The sequence below is a fragment of the Hemibagrus wyckioides genome, linkage group LG06 (genome assembly GCF_019097595.1).
Source record: "Hemibagrus wyckioides isolate EC202008001 linkage group LG06, SWU_Hwy_1.0, whole genome shotgun sequence".
Taxonomy (NCBI): Eukaryota; Metazoa; Chordata; class Actinopteri; order Siluriformes; family Bagridae; genus Hemibagrus; species Hemibagrus wyckioides.
Genome location: NC_080715.1, coordinates 9,264,216 through 9,287,935, shown reverse-complemented (window position 1 = coordinate 9,287,935; position 23,720 = coordinate 9,264,216). Strand labels below are relative to the sequence as shown.

The 23,720-nt window shown below is 38.6% G+C and overlaps 1 protein-coding gene across 1 annotated transcript in view; it reads left to right on the top strand.

Moving 5' to 3' along the window:
- Positions 1-973: 973 nt before the first annotated feature.
- fstl1b (follistatin-like 1b) overlaps positions 974-23,720 on the top strand; it is a 61,190-nt gene continuing 38,443 nt past the window's right edge. Inside the window, exons 1-2 of the mRNA XM_058393288.1 lie at positions 974-1,103; positions 1,271-1,327. Of these exons, the coding sequence (XP_058249271.1) occupies positions 1,271-1,327 (57 nt within the window). The 5' untranslated portion in view covers positions 974-1,103. The remainder of the gene's footprint in view (positions 1,104-1,270; positions 1,328-23,720) is intronic.

Here is a 23,720-nt window from a genome sequence, read left to right as displayed (position 1 = left end):
GTTAGGCCGAGGAAAACAAAAATAGGGTTGAGTTAGGAACTTAGTACACTAGATAATAGGTGGCAGTGGTTTTGGCTTGGACTACTGATTCCAGCTCAATTGTATGTCTCTCTGGATAAATAATTAAATGTAAACAGAAATACTACGTGATGTTGCTGTTCAGTATAGTATACAAGAGAGCAGTGATCATGTTTGGAGCGAACAAAGTCTCTGCCACTGTTGGCACCATTTTGAAAAGCAGACTCCGGGACAGACTGTAGCCCCAGGCTTTCACACTCATCAACTCTCACCTTCACCTTCCCCTCACACTGAATCTATAAGATACACTGTTCACTTTAAAGCAAGTAGCTGACCATACCGGGTCTATCGCAGCATACAATTTGCCTCTGTTACACAATGCTTCATGAAAACACCTTTATTCAGCAGATAATTATACCTCATATAAATGTGGCGACCCTTTCTGTGAATATATACAAGTATATTCATATATCTATTCTATTATATCTAGTCTATCTAGTCTATGTATATCCATTATGTCTATTATATCTATTTTATAGGTACATCTTATATCTAGCATATTTTTAATTTATGTGTATATCTATATGCACAGCACTGTTATTTATACCAGTGAATTTTACATTCAAATTTATTGAACACACTTTATTATTATTATTATTATTATTATTATTATTATTATTATTGTGGTTGTTGTTGTTGTTGTTGTTGTTATTATTATTATTATTATTATTAATTTCTTTTCTACAGCAAAACTAACACAGATTATACAGATTTATAACACGTTATATACAAGCAAGCCCATGTTAGAATGGACTCTAACTTAATAATTGTAAACTTATACAGTTAAAATAAAACATTAATAAATAAATAAGCTTGCATTAAAAGCGATCATTTTAATTGTCAGCGGATCATTTTAATTGTCACGTGACGAAGGGGCGGGGCTTAACGCCTCGTCCGGATTCCTGAGCGCGAGCCGAATTTCCTGTCCACTCGGTGTGTAGAGCAGCGCGTGAAGCGGAGCTTTTCTCTTTCCTCCATAACCGGAGCTGCTCACAAACAAACAAACAAACAAACAAACAAGAAAGGTGAGCAGTCTTAACCAGGAACGCTTTACATTCTTCCTAAACCTATTATGCATGTATTCTCCTTAGTCACGACACTTGGTTTTAATTATTGAGAATTTTACCCATTTTCTTTCTCGCTTTATTCCCTCTCTTTCTTTCTCTTCCATCCTCCTCTCCCTCCTGTACAGATGTTCCGAAGACTTGCAGCTGTTGTTCTGCTGGCTGCAGTTTGCTGTCATGCTCAGGTAAGTCATTTAATATGCAAAAAAAAAAAATTCATTATTTCTTATTAGAATGATTAAGGCTTGATAGTAAGGACACATCCAGGAATGAGAAAAAAACATCTTTCATTTCAACTCGAACTTCCAAGAGTCGCTGTGCTTTTTTTCCCCTCAGCTCCTCTCTGTGAACCCTGGATTCTTTAGATTTAACCCTATCAATGCCAGTGCAGTGAGGAATTCGCTCACTGTCTACAGTATATACAGTAGGCACACCATTGACTTAATGAAACTGATCTATAGGCAAACCCCTTAATTACAAGCTATATGTGGTTTAAAATCTTATTTTTATTTATTCATTTAATTTTTTAAAAACTTCATCCAGGTCTGATGAATAAACGGGCGTGATGTGTATCAGTTTATGTGTATCTGTGTATGTATTTATTTACATAAAATGCAGGTTGAAATGCATTTATTTAGCAGCACTCATTCTTATTAAATGCACTATTCTGATTGGACAGAAGGTGTTCAATGATTTTCTAACAGCAGCTCTGACAATACAGTACTGGCAGCTGTCCAATCACGGGTTTATATCAATGCGTTTTAATTGTTTTTATTTGTTGCACGCTTTGTTTCCCACCTCCAAAATGTATGAGTTTGTACGTTCTCCCAGTGCTTCTGGGTTTTCCTCCCAGTCCAAAGACACGTAGGCTAATTGACATCTCTGAATTGTATGTAGTGTGTGAATCGATTTGTGTGTGTGTGTGTGGGTGTATGATTGTGCCCTGTGATGCGTTGGCATCTTGTTCAGGGTGTCATTTACATTTGCATTTCTGGCATTTGGCAGACGCTATTAGAGCGACTTACAATTTATCTCATTTTATAAAACTGAGCAGTTGTGGGTTAAGGGCCTTGCTCAGGAGCCCATGGCAGCTTGGTGGACCTGGGATTCAAACTCACAACCTTCTGATCAGTACTTAACCACCAAGCTACATTTCCCCCTTCCAAGTCCCCTGTAGAGTAAGCATTATAGAAAATTAATAGATGGATGGATGAATGGAGTTATTTATCCGTGCTTTCTTTAAAAAAAAAATCACCTACTTCTTTAATGCTCATGTATTACCTAGGTCAAAATCATCAATTTAGATTTGTTTTCACAAAAGATCTATTCAATTCAATTTATTTGTATAGCACTTTCAAGAATGGACATTGTCTCAAAGCAGCTTTATAGAAGTATTTAAACATTGAATAAAAATGCTTACGCTTAAAGTTTAAGTTGTCAAACATTCATCCCTTAGGAAGATCTCTGTTTTATTCACTGCAAGTGTTCTAACGCTTAACTTGTGCCACTTTAAGGCTTTAAGGTCATTTGGCTCATACTTATATAACTATTGTTTATATACCTAACAATTAATATTTAAAGGCACAGTTTTTGTGTGGAGAAGAGATGTTTATTTCACATTTATGCAAGATGTCTGCAGTGTCAGCACTTTATAAGTCTCCGTTCAATTCAGTTTTATTTATATAACACCTTCAAAAAGTGCACAAAGTGTCACAAAGCAGTTTTAAAGAAAGTCCTGATATAAATATATATATATATATATATATATATATATATACAGTATAAATAAGAATGAAATTTATCCTTAATGAGCAAGCCAGAGGTGACAGTGGCAAGGAACACAGCTTAGGATTAACATTCATTATGTTTTCCCTCATGGGAGAGTCGTCAGGACAGAAAACTTTGCATTAATGTGATATGCCTTATTAAATGTAATAGAGAACAGAATAGAGTGAAGGAACTGTTAATAATTGCTATAATGTAAGTGATAATGGGAGCTAACTTGTTTCCCATAGATTCTGCTACTTAACTTAAAATGGATAATGTATGACATGTTCATTAATTCATTTAAAGCTTGTAATGATTGGCAAATCGTTGTATTGTAAGAGCAATAAAGTACTTTTTGAGGTGATAACAATAACTACACTTTTTTTTGCTGCATTATATCACCCAGTTGCTGATTTTTTTCATTCCTTAAACAGATATGAACACAAATGCTTAAACACTTTCTGTCTGAACCTGCTTGCTTAATAGGATTTGTATTTGGATTGTATCCTGATAAGATTTTGACCACAGATATTTACATCTGGAGTGAAACTGGATCGAAACCCTGTCCATCACATGACATGTAAAATCCCGTAACCTCATGACAACTACCTGTTATAAATTAAAATATCAGAACAACATTTTCTCCAGGCATCTTCATGCTTTGTGATATTGTATATTGCAAGTATCTTTGGTTGAAACTTAGCACAGGGTATATCCTGGATCCTTGTACATTTTTAATTAAATACTTCCTAATCCGGATATAATCCTACTAGCCAGCATGCACGAATGACCTAAAATATGTTACATCAAAACACACAGATCCAGCCTTGCTGAAGTTGCCGGCTTTAGAGGAACTTAAAATCACAAGACCTGTGACAGCATCATCATCATCTTTTGCATAAAACGACTAATAATGTGGCACACTGCTAAAATCTGATGATCAAGAGTTATGGGATGATTTGCATAACACGTCTGATGCAGAAGTCTGGTTTTCCAGAGACGCATTTCACAAGTGTACATGTGCTTAAAATCTTATCAGGACACAACTCAGATGTGTACACAGGGAGCCGCCGTGTGCTTTTGATGCTGATGCCAATAAGTAGGATGATGATGATGATGATGACAGAATTTGTGTGCTTGCATCTTTGTGCATCTATATTGGGAAAACAGGATAAAAGACAGACAGAGCTGCTGAGTGTAAAGTCTAGAAGTCAGGATTGTTGATGAGTTGTGTCTGATTTTATCACTCAGATGCAGAAACAGAAATAAAGCATAAAGACTCGCACTCCGACTCACACTAGGTGTGGTTTAGTCACAGAAGGAATGTGTCTTAATCCTACAGCTTTGAGTTTTCTCTCTGCAGTGTCTCTTCCCAGCTCTTTTTTGTCTTCCTCAGTGTGGCTGGGTTAAATCATCATAATCTGTATAAATGTTTTTTTTTTGTATTTTCATGCCTGTATAAGTGACGTTTCATGCTGAAAAATGCACTGATTATATATAACAAAGCCATTTTGTAATTTATAGTCATGAGAATCAGATCTAAACGCTATACCGTGCAAGATTAAGCACATTTCAAGAGGCTTGAGGCTCATTCACCAGATTTCATGCATGAAGGGTGAAGGATGGTGGAAGGAAAGTTTGAAAGGGATATTTCTGCAGTTTTTAAATCTTTTCTGTAAGGCATCTGTGGTGTTTCTGTGATCACGTTGGACAGTACATGACTAATTTTAAGACCTACATGATTAGAGGATATTGGAGATGTACGTGAATGCAAGTTTATTATTCAGAATTAACAAGTAATGTGTACAGATACAGATAGAAATCAGAGGCGGACTGCTATTTTGTCTTTTTCTTCTTCTTCTTTTTTAAAGAAAGTTTAGTGGATGGCTTTACAGGTTAACATGTTGGAGATTAGAGGTTGTGTGAGGTTTTCACTTTCATACAGACATGGGAAAATGGTAAAGATATGAAACTTTTGCAAAACAAACTAGTTGGTTTATATTTTGAACTAAATTTGAAGAAACAAAGAAATCTTCTTCAGATTTAGACCACACCCACTTCATGATTCTAAATCTAGATAGTGTCCTAGTCTTCAAAATTGTTGAAATGTTTGTCTGTAGTATTTGCACACATGCTACAATGCGTTTAACCCCTTCCCCCAGAGTTTCCCGGAGTTCTCTCTGCTCTGTCTTGGCCAGTACATGGTGAGATTCCTATCTCCCTAAGATGCTAAGGAATGATAGGTTGGTTACATGCTCTGAAAGGGTGTCGGCCCAAATTAAAGAGTATTGTTTTCCGCTCTGTGAGCTTAAATGCCCTGCAGCTTTTCCACACACACACAAATACCCACACATCAGTATTGTGAAAAAAAAAGTCAGTATTGGGAATGATCAGTTAGTTTTGGGAACAAACAGTTAGTATTGAGAATGACTGGTCAGTATTGGGAAAGACCAGTCAGTACTGGGGAAAAAAACTGCAAAAAAAAAAAAACAATCAGTTTGGGGAAAAACCAATCAGTTTTGGGAAAAACATTCAGTCTTGGGAAAGACCAATCAGTATTGAGAAAGACCAGTAAGTTTTGAAAATGACCAGTCAGTACTGAGAAAAAAACAGTGGAAAACCAATCAGTTTTGGGAAAAATCAATCAGTACTGAGAAAAAACAATCAATATTGTGAAAAAACATTCAGTATTGTGAAGGACCAGTCAGTATTGTGAAAGACCAGTCAGTATTTAGAATGACCAGTCAGTATTGTGCAAGACCAGTCAGTATTGAGTATGACCCATCAGCATTAGGAAAGATCTGTCAGTACTGAGAATGATCAGTAAGTATTGGTAAAGACCAGTCAGTATTTAGAATGACCAGTCAGTATTGTGCAAGACCAGTCAGTACTGAGTATGACCCATCAGCATTAGGAAAGATCTGTCAGTACTGAGAATGATCAGTAAGTATTGGTAAAGACCAGTCAGTATTGAGAATGACCAGTCAGTACTGGGAAAAAAACAGTCAGTATTGAGAAAAAAAAATGTCAGTATTGGGAACGACCAAAGAAAAAGCAGTCAGTATTGAGGAAAATCCAGTAAGTATTGGGAAAGACCAGTCAGTATTGGGAAAGACAGAAATCTAAGAGCAATACACTTGTGTCCAAACTGTGTCCAAACACCATTCCAGGAACTTAATACTGTTCTGGTGGCTGGTGAGTCACACAAATTAAGCAGAGAGTTTGCCATTGTTATATGTTCTCTTTATTTAATCAATTACCAAAGCATGCAGTGTTACAATATGTAGCTAAATAAAAGAAATGTTTCATCTGAAAATAAAATGTTGACAGATTCCTTGTTACTCCAAAAGCAGTCAATTAGTCAAGAGATATTTGGAGTCCAACATTTGTTGCTTTGGGTCTTTTAGAGCTTTGAGGCAAATGTTACTAACAAGTAATACATGTCTAAACCACCCAGAATCATTTTTTAAACTATACTAGCAGAAAACACCACTTTAGACTACAATTATAGACAAGCATTAATAATGACTACATTTATTCATCAGCTAAATGCAGAAGATTGTAGTGGACACTACATTATTGGATGCTTAGTGGATGCTACGATTTGATGTCTGTTGTCCAGGTGAAGAATTTTTGTGTTTGGCAAGACAAAAAGACATCTGGAATCATTAAATAGCCTTCAATTATATGGATAATGGACTGTTCAAAGATTTCTACATATGTATAAATCTATCTAGTATGTGTATAATAATACATTTATACACCTAATCCTAAATCATACCCTTACCTTAACCTCAGAAAATACAAAAAATGTTGTTTTTTTCCGCATTCAGTTCTGGAAATAAAAAGATGTATCTTGTATGAAAAGCACTTTATGCTGTCAGGGCTATCTTTCTCGTCCTGACAAGGTAGGTTACTCTTGTTTTTTTTCTGTTTTTTCTACATAGTCAGGACATTTTGTTTGTCAGGATGGTTCACAAACATGGAGAGAGAGAGAGAGAGAGAGAGAGAGAGAGAGACTGTGGGAGAAAAATGTGCATGGCTGTCATTTTTTTTACTAGGATGTCATTCCCTAATGAATGATATGGAGGGCAGCTAATACAATTGTGTTATTAAATTTCAACTTGAGATAGTGAATGTGTGTGTGTGTGTGTGAGAGAGAGAGAGAGAGAGAGAGAGAGAGAGAGAGAGAGAAAGAGAGAGGTGGGGGACTGTGTGTGTGAGAGGAAGAGAGAGAAAGAGAGAGAGAAATAGTCATCTATTCCATACTTACTCATGCCCCTACCAAAAATAGTCTTTTCCACAGAGTGTAAGAGACAAAGAGACGGACATAAGGAGAAAAGAAGGAGTTAGAAATGAGGGATGCTACAGATACAGGAAGAAATTAGGTGACGGAATGGAGCAGTGGATGAGAGAAAATAGAAGGAATTAAAGAGAGAAGAAGAGATAGATGTGGAGAAAGAGAGAGAAATAGCCCCTCCCTTGAGGTCAGTGTGCTCTGATTCTGCTCAGGTTCAGCTCTCGTGATGAGTAATGACCCGCTGTGTTCAGGGTGTACAAGCTCCTAGGACACTCTCTGACAATTAACCTTAGTCTGGAGACACAGGAAGCATCACATGGGCTCAAATATGAAATGCACCAAAATTCCCTCTGAGCCTTCCGAGACATTTTAACCCAGTTTACACCTGCCTGTGTAATGCATCTTGAGTAGCACGATTACATCCTCCACCCACAGAGGAAAGCTGGGAAATCCACCCAAGACACACTTCAGTCTGATTAAGCAAACCACTTCAGGAGGTCTGAGACACAATTTTAGACAGATGTTTAATAAGTACAAATATATATTTATCCCTCTGAGCCACCTTTAACAACCAAAACCTCTCTCAATACTCTAACTCAAAACACACACAAGCTCTTTCACCGACACCTATAAATAATTGCAAAAATGCATTACAAATATAGAATGACAATATATATCTATGAAATGAATAACAAAACAGGAAGTTGGTTGTCAAGTGTCATGATCTGATTCACATATTCATAGAGAACATCTGGTTAATACAGTATATTATTGGAATACATTATATATACAGCATAAAGGGTAAGGATATGCTTACACTATTAACAATGCTGATAATACATTTGTATTTATTTTTAGTAAAAGTAAATCCATTATTATCTGTATTCATAGTGTAGCTTAATGAATGTATTTTAATGATATGTCATAATGCTTTATAGCAATATACATTATATGTTAATATACATATACATTGCATTAGTCAGTGCAAGGTTCAATAATGCTATTATAATTTATTTGTTTTATTAATTGACTTATTTATTAAAGAAAAGACTTGGACATGATGAACACGATACATAAATAAAGCTTTAAATGCATTTTTTTTTTTTATGCAAAAGGCTCATGGGTTTCTGTTATTTTGGCCATAATGTCTGAGAAGCAGCTCATTTTTAGAATGATTTTCTGCTTTTAGGTTTTTTTGTTATTTAAAAAATAAATAAATATATAAAATCGTATGTGTTATTACTATTTTATTACATTACAGTATACATCATAAATAGGACACAATGGGTTTATTAAAGGTCTTTCACATTGTACTGCTGTTTTGTTTTGCAGAATTTGTGTACTGTTAATCTGTTGAGGAAGATGCTCAGGCAAGAGAAAGGCTCGGTTCCCTCAGGCTGTTTGCTGTTATAGCAGTTGGACAGGGTTCAGGTCAGGCTGGAGGTGATGATGCCCTCTGTTACAGGACACTGCTTCATTATATAAGCTGTTCTCCTAGAGGGGAGCACAGTGGTGGTCATAAGTGTGAAATTAAGACATTTGCTGTGTCTCAAGTGCTGGGTGCTTATGAACACGATAGTTCTGTAATGAGTGGGCTTTCAGGAAAGGTGTAGGATGCCATGTGGACTTGAGAAAGGGACTTTTTCTGACAGGGTTTTTAAAAGACTCAGTCAGCTGGTCGATTTTCATTTTAGGATACTGCTGAGATAGTGAGAGCTGTATACACGGTTCAGGTCTGCATCTGTGTTGTTGGTTTTTAGCCTATATTAAAAGCCCAAGGCCATTTTAAGACACTTTGTTCTGAAAAGAAAAAATTTAGCTTTTGGGCCTAAGAGAATTAATCAGAATATTTTTATTTGGTTTCGCTCAAACATGGTTCTCATGGCAACCTTAAAAATTGTTCAAGGATAAGAGTGTGAAAGAAGAAAAGGGTATGAGAAAAAGGAATAGATTAGCAGAAATTAGACTCTGAGGAATAAAGCAAATGCATTTTATATTCAGTGCAACATCTGAATAATTTTATATGCAGGGCTGTTTGGATGGTTCATGTGTCCTGAGGTTATACAGCTTCTGGTGTAGAAAGAATCTATCTATCTATCTATCTATCTATCTATCTATCTATCTATCTATCTATCTATCTATCTATCTATCTATCTATCTATCTATCTATCTATCTATCTATCTATCTATCTATCTATCTGTATACCTAGCTCTAACTTCTCAGTTTATCTATCTATCTATCTATCTATCTATCTATCTATCTATCTATCTATCTATCTATCTATCTATCTATCTATCTATCTATCTGTATACCTAGCTCTAACTTCTCAGTCTATCTATCTATCTATCTATCTATCTATCTATCTATCTATCTATCTATCTATCTATCTATCTATCTATCTATCTATCTATCTAGCTCTGTCTCTCTCTCTGTACATACGTTCTCTTCCTCACACTCTGTTTACTCAACTTGATCTCTGTCATGTTCTCACTGTATGTAAATGAGTTTTCTATGAATTGTCCCTCCTCCACGCTTCTAGCCCCACTCTTTGACCACCTGTCACTTTTATCTCTCCTTGTCACACTCCTTCTCTCTAGTTTTTTTATAGCAGCACGCTTGTCCTGTCATTGGCTTTGTGCTGGTGTTTTATGGTCCTGATTTTGTCCGGCCGGTCCTGTCCATTTGCCTTGAAAGAGCCCCATAATGAGAGGGAGAGAGCTTGGGATGAGCAGATGGAGGTAAATTGCCTAATGAAAAAAAAAAGGCAGTGTATTTCTGCTCAGATTGCTTTTCCTGATAGTGAGAGATGGAGGTCTGGAGAAAAGGTAAACAGGCAAGAACGGAAAGGTTTTACAGCTACAAACTCTATTTTTCTAAATAAAAATTTCTGATTAATTCAAAGCTACCAGGAAACATCTCAACGTCTGATTAATTACATTAACATAATATGCAGCTAAACAGGCGTGGATGATTACTCAGGGAATAACAGTGATGCTTCAGGCATTCACAAATTTACAATGGAGCAAGAGCTGTTTAACAGAGAAGTCCTTGGCTCTTGTATGATTCGCAGTGTAAAGAAAAAGGGCATGGTGGGAAATGTGGGTCTCGAAATAAGCACACTTCCTTCTGCAAACACAGCCATTAGCGAGGCATTCTCCAAACGTGAGTCCCTCCTGAGAAAACCGCTGTCTGGAGAGCTCACAGCAAGACCCCAACCTCCACAAGCCCTGGAACAGATCCCAGAGAAAAAAAAAGTGAGAAGAAATAACATGGGAGAGAGACAGATATAGGGAGGGTTGGTAGAAAGTAGACGGTAGAGTGCTGCTGAAAAATGAGACAATGAGACAAAAGAGAAAGGATAAGGGCTATAAGAAAATGCAAGAGATTAAAAGCATACCAGTTAACTTGGATAGAGTTTAAGGGAGGACAGAATAAAAAAAGTGCTCAATTAAACAGGCTGGAAAGAAGGAAATACCAGCCGAAAGATAGCGTCTCATTAATCGCCTGCTTTTTGGCCGCATGCCCTCTGTTGTCTTTCTGAACCAAACCCCCAAATTCAAACACAGTCCTGCTGCATGGCCTGAGAAATGGCCTCCAGCTGGAGGATTGACGACATTCTGACTCAGTTTGGGACACTGTGGAGAGTGTGTGCACTCGTATTTTTTCTTCCCCTGATTTATTCTCTTCTGGCAGCAGCTGTTCTGTTTTTTATGGAGTCTGTCAGCATGCTCTGCAATCCTGATCAGAAGAAACAAGCCTTTTGTACCCATTCACCATGCTTTTCTTGTCCTACACGAGGGTTAATCTCCCAACTTACTGGGCAGTGTGTCATGAAGACCTGTAATGGCCATGTAGCTCTGTAACCGTTTCCCTACTCCACCCTCTCTGTCTCTGTGCCACCACTCTTTCCAAACTCTCTATTCAGAAAGGGTGCGGTATTAAAATGAGATGACATCATTGTGTAACGGTTTTGCTTGCAAATAAAGAACAGACATGAACAAACAGTGGATCAGCTCCCACAAATGTTCCGCTCTCCTAAAAGACACGAAAAGTATATCTTTGCCAGACATGAGTGGTATGTCTCCATTTTGGGAAGACTGAAAACACTCTTTTTAAGGCCGTACAAAAGGAGTATAATGTGGCTGTACTCAGGATGTGATGGATAAGAGCATCTGATAAATGACTCAAAATAAAGGTCAAACAAAAGGACATACATTAAAGTGTCTGAAAAACATAGACTTGGACCAACCTTGTTGGTAATAGAGAGCACTGAGTGGTTAGAAAGACTGGTTAAATAATGGACCCAATGAACTCCAGTTGATCAGAGACATCCATAACTGTCCATTACTGGGTCAGTCAGGTGTGACGTTGAGCTGAATCATACCCAGGAACACAAACTATATTTGTCCAGTGGTTTGTTAACATGCATTCCCTTTGTACGTACACAATGTGCTTTTTTAACTCTAGAGGGCACATTAATACTGAAACTGTATTACTGATACTGAAACTCTAATTCTGAAGTCTTTAATACTGAAACTTATAAAGTAGCATTACTGAATCATGAAAGTTAAACTCAGTAGGATGGCGATTTTTAAAATCTGAGACATGCAAGCATTTTCAGAAGAACAGCCATTGCTGCTTCCAGCCTCCCTTCCAGTGGTTATGTCCTGAAGATGTTTCCAGTTTAATCATGACTGTTTCTTTGTGAGAACCAGCAGCTAGAACATGCTGTTTCTTGTTTTCAAAAACTGTTCCACTGTTGTGCAGAACTGATGACATATCCTACATACAGTGTAGGTTTTATAAGAACAAACCAGCTCTGAAAGGAAAATGATCAAACTGCTGGTCTGCTATGACTCTTTACAGGAAGAAACTAGCTTCTGCCCACATCTGTAACACTCAGAATGCAGTGTTATGTATTTTCCCATGACGTATTTCACATGAAATCTTTGAAAACTTGTCCATTAATTGATCTGTTGTAATTGGTCGGGTTTTGATCATTCTAGGTCCATTTTGATTTTATTTGATTAGGCCCATAAATGTATGTTTTTTGGGTTCATATTAGTGAGTTGTGGACAGATGAACACTGGTGTGGAGTTAGCAAGCAGATGGATTTTTAAAAGCTATAGTCAAACCATAGGGGCTAGGAAATTCTCCAACTGAGCTAGGCAGAACAGGGAATCAAAAAGCATTATGGAGATCAAACCAGCTACGCTGCAAACAGACCAGAAACGTCACAGACAAAAAGTTTGCCCAATATTTCACATCCACTCAGTCTGTAGATTGGAAATGTGGATAGGTTCTACCTTATATTTGCGACAGACTCTCATTTAACATAGAATCTGGCTGCTGAAAAAAAATTTTTGTGGTCTGCCTGATAAGATTTTCTTGTTAGCAATCTTGGCACCTCTGCTTGGAGAAATAGGGAGAGGTACCTAGATATGTGACAATCTCTGTCCTCCTTTCTGTGAGTACTTCGATTCAATTCACAAGTTTTATTTCTACTTTATTTGTATGTCACTTTTTTATCAACGGATCCTGACAGAAATCCAGGCTCTAGACCATTGCTTATCAAACAGAAGGTGACATTGCATGACTTCGGCATGTTAAAACCGGTAGAGTGTGAAGCAAGCCTGGAGAAGAGTCAAGTCCATTCTCTGTATGACAAGAGCTGTGGTAGATTTACTTACATCCCCTAGTAGATGAGCGGACTTAAACAATAGTAATCTTGTTGTACCCAGAGCAGATAAGTCCTATGTGAAACGACATTACTGATAATGTTAGAGATTTCCTGCCTTTAAACTGTATTTAAAGTCAGCTAATGGATTCCATCTACGGAGCTGACACAGCATTGTTACTCTGCTCTGCTAGCTAGTTAACAAGCCATTATCTGTACATGGCTCGAAGGAAATCGAGCATGCAAATCACAAAGGACATGAGCATATTCTTCTTGAAAAAATCCATCCATCGTTATACCACTGAGTTCTTGAGCTGCTATGCGAGAAAGTGAAAAAGAGAGAGTGAGAACGAGAGAGAGAGAGAGAGAGAGAGAGAGGACAGGATATGGCACAGGTGTGCAAAACGACAGCTTTCCAGCACTGATTGGTCTCGTCCTGGATGCACAGTTAGCCACTGACACATTTTCATGAGTGTTTTTTCACATTACAATAATTATTTCGTTAGTTATTTACACACAGAACAATCACAATGCACACTGTGCTCTCTTTTGTGCAAATCGGCAATTAAAAGGGACAGTATATCTCTATAAAAAACAGCACAAGGAATATAAAACAACACTAAATGACTAGTCCAAAAGTGATCCCACTGATTTTTAAGATTTAATCTCCTTTTTTACTGTTCTAATAAGCTCCACTCTTCTGTGAAGGCTGTCCATTAGCATTTGGAGCGTGGCCGTGTGGATTTGTGTTCATTCAGCCACAAGTGCTTTATTGAGATCAGGTACTGATGTCAGAGGTGAGAATGGCTGGTACACAGTCTGTGTCATCCCAGAGGTATTCAGTGGGGTTGAGGTCAGGAATGCAGAACACTCGAGTTCTTCTACTCCAACCTTGGCAAACCATGTCATCATGGAGCTCACTTTGTGCACAGAGGCACTGTCATGCAGGAACAGGTCTGGTCCTCCAGTGAAGGGAAATTTGATTGCTACGGCATACAAAGACATTCTATACAATTGTGTGCCTCCACCTTTGGAGAAGAACCTTATGTAATTGTGCTCCACAAACTTGGCTACGTAGTGTAGAACATTTTATAAATCAGCCATACATAGCACAACCTATCTGTATAAACCATGTATAAGCCTTCACATGCCATACCAATGGTGATATAAATATGGATGGAATTTCTTGAAAAAATGTGCAGTGTTGGGTAGATCCTGAGCTCAGGTTACTGTCTGCTACTTTCTGAGCTCCTTTCCCAGGCCTTTTCTGGCCTCTGGGTTTGATCATGTCTAGGATACAGCAGTTTAGAAAGCAACACGGTTTTAACAGTTTTAAATGAACACAATTTCTAAAATTTTAGAAAAGAGAGAAGTCATCGGAAACATTACTGGATGCTTACAGCATGAGTCAAACAGCCTTATTCTGTGAAAATGGACTGTTCTTGCTCATGTTTAGTGATGAAAAGTGCCAGATTCTGTACATGGCTGGCTTTCAAATATACTGAGGTAGTAGTGCTTAAGAAAATGGTAGTGTTTGTAGCCAGGATCCATTCAAGGTCATAATGCAGACAGTTTTTGTCTGGTCCTGCATTCAGCTCCAAAGTACTGGAGATTCAGGGTTTATCAGTCTTTCCTCTGGTCCACATAACCAAGAGGTCTGGAACAGCATGAACCCACTGAAAAAGAGATATTAACAAAGGAATTCACACACACACACACACCCTCTTGTTCCCTATCCTCTTAAGTATTTGTTTGCATGAGCATCTTGTTCTCTCTCCTCTTTCCCCTTCTTTTTCTTTTTTGTCTCCCCTCCCTTTCTCAATAGGAAGCATGTGTGTTGTGTCGGAGTAGCGTTTTTGTCGAAGTGACTCACTCTGTTGTTAGGCCATTAGCTGTAGAAGCTGGTAAGGTTCTCAGCTTGGTTGTAAGAGACAAAGGAAATAAACCAGCTGGGAAAAACAGAACTTCATCTTGAGAAATTAATGGGAAAGGTGTGTAGAGAAGGAAAAGAAAGCACATGATGTCATAGCTGTGTCCTGAAGAACATACAAAAGAGTGTACTTATTAGCAGTGACATCATCTGTTTTAACATGCAGCACGGGTTTCCCCTCCAGACCTATAACACACACAGACGGCTCTAATTTCACTGCTCTTGGGGAGCGGGGAAGAAAATGGCAGCACTGCAGGACACTGTGAGCTTACCGCTTGTGGTTTGTACTGTTAGAGTAAATGGGCCTGTTTGTAATGGACTCTTCTGTATTTAGTACCTTTAATAACTCAACATGTGTGAAAGGAAAAGTTCAGCCCCAAATACCAGTGATGTTATGAACCCTCTACTGAGATTACATTACAGATTTAAAAATATGCAAAACTCACAAACAACTGCCTTTTCCACCCTTTTTTTGGATCGGTGCCATTATACTGCTTACAACATTCATAATGTAAGGAAGAAAATATAATGATATAGGACGTGCTGGTGTAGGAAAAAGGTCATGGATAGGGTGATGTGATGCAACACAATCTGAAGCAGATTTCTTCTAACCCTCCCTGATTGTTTTCAATGAGTGTGTTTTTCTTCTTATACATCATCAATTTGCCAATGCTTAAAAATAGAGTTTATTAAAGAACATGTATGTTTTGTCTGTTTGCAGTTACATTAAATATAGACGCTGTACATAGATATAACCTTGAATTTAAAACGGGAAAAAACCCCATGTTACTTCCCATCTTAGCAGGGGAAGTGTTAGCTCAGTGGATAAAATGCTGGCCTACTGTTCAGAAGGTCATGAGTGGCTACTCCTGAGCTTATAACCCTTCACTGCTCAGTTGCAATAAATATAAGTCACTCTACGTAAGGGCATCTGTCGAATGCTGCACATTTCCTGCCAATTTACCCAAATTGGAACAATTTACAACTTTAACTCTTACTTTTATAAAGGCATTCGTGTGGTGCATCCGCAATATAGGTCTCTGTGTAAGGTGTAACAATAGCAACAATAATGTTTAAGAATGAGCGCATTAACATTTGCCTTGAAGTCATCAGAGCTCCTGTTGTAGAAAATTAATCACCTTCTGAGGATAAAGAACTGAACGGTGTCGTACTATTTCCTTGGAAGAAATGTATACCTTGGTGCATGAGACGACAGTTATATAGAAATCTACACTTTATATTTAGGTAATCCAGACCAGTGTTGACTAGTGCGTTTTAGTTTTTAGTGTTCAGACGAGAGAAAAGAGTCCAAAGTACATTTGTGGCAGTATAATCGTCATACAGCGCAGAATTGTATTAAATATTTAAGCATATTACAATACACACTAGGCTCTTTAGTTAGTAAGATGGCTAGCTGACTTAATAAAACATCGGTTTGCAAAGGTTTTGAATGCTTTTTGCCATCCACGCCTCTTATTTCTAATCATTCTTGAGCCCACTATCACCAGTGATTTGTTCCCCCCCACAATTCGATCACCACAAACCCATATACACACGCAAAAACACACACGGTCTCCAATTACAGCCTGAGTCTGAGACACTGCTTCCTATTGTACTGCCTGGTCTGTCAGCACTGCTGCTCTCTATCCCTGCTTATTCAATAACATTCTTCAGCATCTGTTCACATTCAGCAGGCTGCATTTACGCCCCATATTTTCTTCTAGGTCACTAGCATTCATTTTCATTTCACGTATCTGTTTACTTGTTTGCATGATTTCTAGGAGGTATTGAGTTCTGTGTCAAGATTTTCCATTCTCCTGTCTCCCGTATTTGGCTTTTGGGGAGTAAATTAAATCTCCGTCTGTCACTTGTTTCTAATAGAAAACTTGTGTTGTTTTGTTTTTCGCATGAACACACACATTAAATCACTACAACAAACTCAGTCACACCACACTGATGAAACTGATGTAAAATGATCGCTCTTGACGCTCGATCTGCATAGTGTCATGGCATTGTTGGGATTTGAAGTCGCAATCCCCAGACTATTCTGCCATTCTGCCATTCTGTTGCTCCATCCATGAGTCTGGGTTAGAGGTTTATTCCCCGTGTGTATTTCATACACATGTAATAAATCTCTTGCTCATTTTGATTTAAATCATTGCTGTAGTCTTGCAATCGAATCCCTTGAGTCATAGGAACCGTGGACCAACTAGGAAGCCAATAAACTAATGGCAAAATTTGCTCATTCACATTACACCAGGGGTCTTCAAATGGTAGGAAAAAAGCAGGCGAGGGTTTAGCAGTTTTTCTAAAAACGCACCACGAGGGCCCCTGTAGCAGAACCTCCGTTGCAGCCAATCATGTGTATTTATGTAAATTGTTTAGCTGAAGGCAGCTCATTAGACCAGATACTAGCTACAGGGCTGTGATCATTACTTCAGAAAATGGGGGGTTTTCACAGACTTGCGCAGAGTTTTATTTTATTTTCTCTCTCTAGTCTAATTAGTGAACTGATGACATGGCTTGAAAAAACAAACGTACAAACAGGATGTTGCTTTTAAACTTTTATTCAAAACAAATGTCTCATCTGTTGTGAAGCTGTGAAGCTCCACTATGAAACCATTTAGAATTGTCTTCTTCACAGCCATCAACTAATCACTAATAATTAAGAACTAACGGTAATTTTAACCAAGGAATTGTATATAACTTGACCTTTACACATCTTTGTTCAGTACCCTGCTTTGCTCCAAGGAACAAATGATACATTCTGTAAACTTCATAATTAGGTGGTGTTACCCCTTCGTGTGATTAGCCACCATGCCTCTAAAAACCTGGACACTAATCAGTGTCAGTGTGGCATCTCCACAAGACTAATTCTGTTTGACAGACCCGTGTGCTAAGCTAATGGGCTGCAAGCTGTGCAGATTACAAGCCTGGAAACGAAAATGCAGAATGTGCAATTTTGAAGCCCAGCAGCAAATCAACAAGCTCATAAATCAGCAGGTTCTCCATCTCTATTTGCCATCGCATCCCTCTTTCCTTTTTTTTTTCCACTAGGCTTGGACCTTCAGGCGGTTTGTCTTGCCTGCTGTCCTTTTGCTTGTTTTTTTTTTAGGATTGTCACTAACCATGATGTAAGTATACATGTAAATGGCTCTGGGACAGCATGTGTGTGTGTGTGTGTGTGTGTGTGTGTTTGGGCAATGGGCAAGTCAATAAAATGAAAATGAGTCTCTGACTGTACAAGCTTGGCTCAGCTCTGCATTGCTGTGATTGAATTCCTTGACATTAAGCATTTAGTCCTTAATGGAACAGAATTGAATTGCTGCGTAGGTGTGTGTGTATGTGTGTGTGTGTGTGTGTGTGTGTGTGTGTGTGACCGTGACTGCAGGCTATATTATATGAACTATAGTCAGTGGAGGAGAATGCAGCCTCATCCCTACTGCCTGATAACGCTCATTTCTGCTGTAAGGCCTTGGGAAGAAATGTTAATGTTTCATAAAAGAGGCATCTTAAATGTTTCAGAAGTTATACTGATTAAACATGAATGACCACACTGTTATAGACCTATGCAGTTTAATATACTTTTCATTTAACCTCAAGTGTAGTGTATTTCTTAACTAAACCTGAATGTGTCCCGTTTCCTAGTTTAGGTTGAAATAGCAGCTATTTGATGCTTATTTTTTGAACACTGATTTTTTTTTCAGTATAGCTAAAAAGAGTTATTTTTTGCTGTTTTTATTTCCTGTACAACAGAGCAGGCACGAATCCACATTAACTCTTATTGTTATTTAAGTATCAGTAACTTCATGCTTAAGTGATCACTTTATTATAACAGTTTCACTTAAATCAAATGAAATAATTGCGCCAATTCATGAAACTGTTAAAATCAATCTGACTAGCTCTAGAGATTAGCATTCACTCTGTTGCCAAGTTGGAATCCTGATGCCCGGAAGTCATGGGAGCAAAATTGACTGTGTTCTAAGGGTGGAAATGATGGTACAGCAACACTAGCTAATTGTGGGCATCTGTGAGCTTATGTGTGTAAAAGCCTTTATTATCACCACACACACATTTATAGCACATATCCCAGCTGAGGAAGTCGGGGTCAGAGCATAGGGTCAGCTATGATACAGCGCCCCTGGAGCAGAGAGGGTTAAGAACCTTGCTCAATTGCCCAATAGTGGCAATTTGGCAGTGCTGGGGCTTGAACCTTCCCATCACCAACCCAGATCCTTAACCACTTGAGCCACCACTGTCCCCAATGGCTGTTTAGGCTGTAAGAAAATATCATCTATCATCCACATAACATCCATTTATCCACCCACTGTCTTCCACTTATTCAGAACTGGGTCAGAGATACCCAGACATCCTTCTCCCCAGCCACCTCCACCAAGGATACCCCGGCCAGATGACGTCCAGGAGGAAACCTAGACAGATACAGCAAACTGCCTCAACTGGCTCCTTTTAGCTCGGAGGAGCAGCGAGTCTACTTTGACCCTGTTGCTGATCTTAATCTTTTATATAATAAACACAACATCTTTTACACAGATGTGTGAAAAACACCATCCCATAGAAATGACTCATAACCACACCAGGGCAAATACGTTAGCATGTGAGTCCTTTGTTAACACACACACACACACACACACTAAGCCAGCAAAAAGCTTTCAAAAGAACTTTATCACAGTTGTGCATTTACACTGAAATAACATTAGCGGTGGCATTTTCAGCCCACAGCATTTTCTGTCATGCACATACTGACACTTTTCCACTTTGACTGAAGTAAATCTCCCACACAGGGCCGCTGATGTATTCGCCATGTCATTGTTTTTGCAGACACTATGACATTTGTGCCACAGTAATGGATATGTAAATAACCCCCGTGGGTTTTGGAAGGGGTTGATCGATGGAAGCTCTCTCCAACAATTTGAGGGGAAAAAACAGAAAAAGAAATAATAAGAGAAAACAAACAGACTCCCGCTGAGTCTCTGTCTCTGGTGTCAGGGGGGGTCTAAGCCCCTGTGTGTGTGTGCGTGTGAGTGTGGATCTCTTATCTCACTGGGCTTTTAGTGCATATTATTAAAGAAAAATAGTCCCACGGCTGCTCGGCGCTCAGCACAGAATACAAAGTCTTTACAACACACTTTAGAGAGAAAGGGAAACATCCGGTAGTTGTTTGAGTAAGGAAACTAGCCAGTCTTTAGCATTTCCGTTCATTTTGTTTTGTGTGTATGTGTGTGTTTGTGTGTTATTATTGCCACACATTTTTATAAACTACTCTTTGCTTCCTGTTTGCTCTCCTATTACTATGTGTGTGAGAAACCATTACAGCACATTTCCACAAGACGGTGCGTCTTGGCTCAGCAAAATACCCATAATCCTTCACATTTTCACTGTTTTCACCGCCAAGCTCACCATGCCATACTGAAATACACCCTTGATGAATTTGGCCCTCCTTGCCATGACGTATAGGTGAAGTTAAAAATGATCCAGATGTTTTTCTGAAGATCGTTTAATCCGTTTTAAACAGCGGTTTCCAATTCACATTCAAGATTGGTTTTTATTTACTCACCAGACAGTACTACATCTCTATTAAACTTGAATATAGATTTATATTTATATTCTGCCGTCTTCTACAGCAAACAGCTGGCCCTTCCTATTCACTTTCTTTGCATAGAGATATAGCATTTAATAGGATATAACATAAGCTGATTGCACTAGCTAGTGCCCTCACAAATAGAGTGGAAAGACATTTGAGATACAGCCCTTGAAAATGCACAACTGGTTGCATGATTTTCACACACACTCCTGTGTATTTTCCACAACTGGGTGTGTGGGAATGTCAGCAGCCATTAAATTGAACCAAATAGTGAAGTAAAACTCTTGTCATATTGACAAAAATTTCATATCAATATGGCATCTGTAATTTGCACGATATGCGTGATGTGGTACAAGTTTGTAAACAATACAAAAAATGTATAAAATAAATAATGAATAAATAAATTACAATGAAAAAATGACAATTAAAATACAAAATTTTAACATCACTTGCTTCCAGTTAGTTTGTAATTATTAAAAAACCTAATGGCAATATCACAGTATGTATGATTTTTTTTAATGAAAATATAATGAGCTCGTTTCTCATTATTTCTCATGAATTTTCATGATATTATGAATATTATATCACCTTATTAAACTCATATCTCATACACACTTCCACTTCCAGAAATGCGGCAGTGCGGACGTTTTGAATTTCATGAGATAAGCCAATTTTATTATTGAGTAGTGTTTCACTGCATGTAGCTGTCAAGTTACCACTCCACACACACACACACTCAGACAGTCACACACACACTCAGACAGGATGCAGATAGTTTGCATTTGTTGCCAAGTGGTGCTGTTCGGTGCTATTAGTGTTCTCGCTCCCTCTCAGAAGTGGTGTCTCAGAGCTCGGCGTCCTTGTGCAATGACCTGTAGATAGACCTGGCATGGAGTGTGTGAGTAGACTTCATGCGCTAATCCAGAAATACCCACTCTCCACACATGAGCAACTGCCTCGACCTCATTCTCTTCTCTTCACACAGACTTGCTTTTTATCGGACTCTTTCCACCTCGTTCAGAATGACTCGCACTCACATGGTGTCACTCTCTTAACCTCTTATCACGATACCTTTACTGCTAGAATATTTTCATCTCCGTCATTTATCTAGAAGTACTCATTTACATATGAAAGCACAGGAAATGTGAATTTGGTGGGATTTATGTTGAAATGTGATGAAATGCTGAACTTTACTATTAATATTTACTAATGCTTCATTCGGTTCAGTTCGGTTATTTGTATAGTGCATTTAACAATGGACATTGTCAGGGACAAAGCAGCTTCACAGAAATGTATAGATTCAGGATATGAAGCTAGAGGCAACGGTAGGCAACTCACTGATCTCTCCTACAGCCTCTGCATGCTACCTTGGGGTAACAAATGTCACGGACAATCAACTGTCCTTTTCCTCACACGTTGCTTGTTTGTTTCTCTCATGACAGTATATCCTTTACAATATCAGAAAGATCAGATCATTTTTATCCACACAGGCCAATCAGGTGCTTGTAGAATGGACTACCGCAACTCTCTCTTGGCAGGTCGACCTCTGAGCGCAATTTGACTTCTACGAATGATCCCCACTGCAGCTGCACGAATCGTTACTGGCTTCTGGCTTCTACTGGCTTTTGATAGCTGCACACATCAGATTTAACACTGATGCTTACCTACAAGGTGGGTACAAAAAAACCCAAAACAGATCGGCAGACTCTTACCTCAAAGCTGTTTTCACTCCCTTCACTGCACCACGCTCCCGCTGATCCCCCAGCACTGCTCCACTGATCCCACCATCTCTCAGGCTTCATGGAAGACCTGCATCAAGATTCTTCTCTGTTCTGGCAGCTAGAAGGTGGAATGAACTTCCACCTAGATGTGCTTTTAACAATGGACTTGTCTCAAAGCAGCTTTACAGAAATACAAAATTTAAAACTAAATGTATATTTATCCCTAATGAGCAAACGAGGGGTGAGGAAAATCTCCCTGAGACGACATGAGGTAGAAACCTTGAGAGGACTCAAAAGAGATACATCCTCATTTGTTTTGACACCGGAGAGTATGATTACTTTGATGATGTACTTTCTATAACTGTGTATGGACAAGTGGAGTTGTGTAAACAGGAGCTGAATTAATTCTTTACTTAGATCTAACATGAATTCCTTCCTGCCGAAGGAATCAAATGTTCAATGATGGAGACCTGAGCACATAACCGACGGCCGCAACAGCGGCGGTCATCTCTTTGAACTGCTGCAACACACATTCAGCAGAAAGCACTATCCACACACAAGTGAGAGAGTATGTGATCACTCCACCTCAACCAAAGAAGACTGTAGCATGTCCACGATTCATACTCGCTCTCTCCAGACTATTGGCCGAGTGCCTTTGTGCTGCGTAGCTCGGGAGCTGGAGTTAACGACTTCTGACCCGAATATTGCATCAGCTTTTTCTAACATTTCTAACATTTGGTTACTGTTGCTAACAGACCTGGTGGCTACAGAAGCAGTAATGAGTGCGTGATGATATGATGTGTAATGATTTTCAGATCGTTAAACAACCGTTAAGACCATTAAGTTCCAGATCTACCATACGTTTCTGCTCTTTCATCCTTATAGAGAGACAAGTTGAACAGAGAGACATCTGCTCTGTAAAAAGAAATAAATCAATTTCTTCTTATTAAGACTGAGTAGTAGGTTGCTCTCGTCAAAGTCTAATCTTGCAAGTCCACAACAATGCTCAAATTCTACCTGAAGGCTGTGTTTGAGGTGTCTAAAGCCTGCATGTCTAATATTACACTGAAATATCTACCTAGAAGAAAGCGAGACATTGTCTGTGTTTACATAATCCTTTTTGGTGTAGGTATAGAGGAACCTAATCACAATTACGGGGAAATTAAAGTTAATTCCAGAGTCTTAATTAAACCAGTTCCGCTGTGGAGATCAGTGGCTGTGTGAGTGTAAGTGTCTGACAGGTGTTTATTTCAGTCTGCTTTGTTTGGAGATAACACAAGCTTCAGTTTCTTCAGGAAAGCCTTTGTAATTAGGACGCTTTAATTAACTCGTCTGCTTTGAAGAGATGCACAAACCATAAAGCTGCATTCCACCTTCTCTCTCGCTTTCTGAATACACAAACACGTCATCCTTTACACACTGGCATGCGGTCAAAAAGTCAGGAGCCAATTACGGGGAAAACTACACATGCTGAATTTTGTATTTATTATTTACAACATATGCTGATGTTCAAGCTTACCTTCCTGACATTTCAGAGTACAATTACTGATACCAGCAGTGATGTGTATTCCTATAACTAC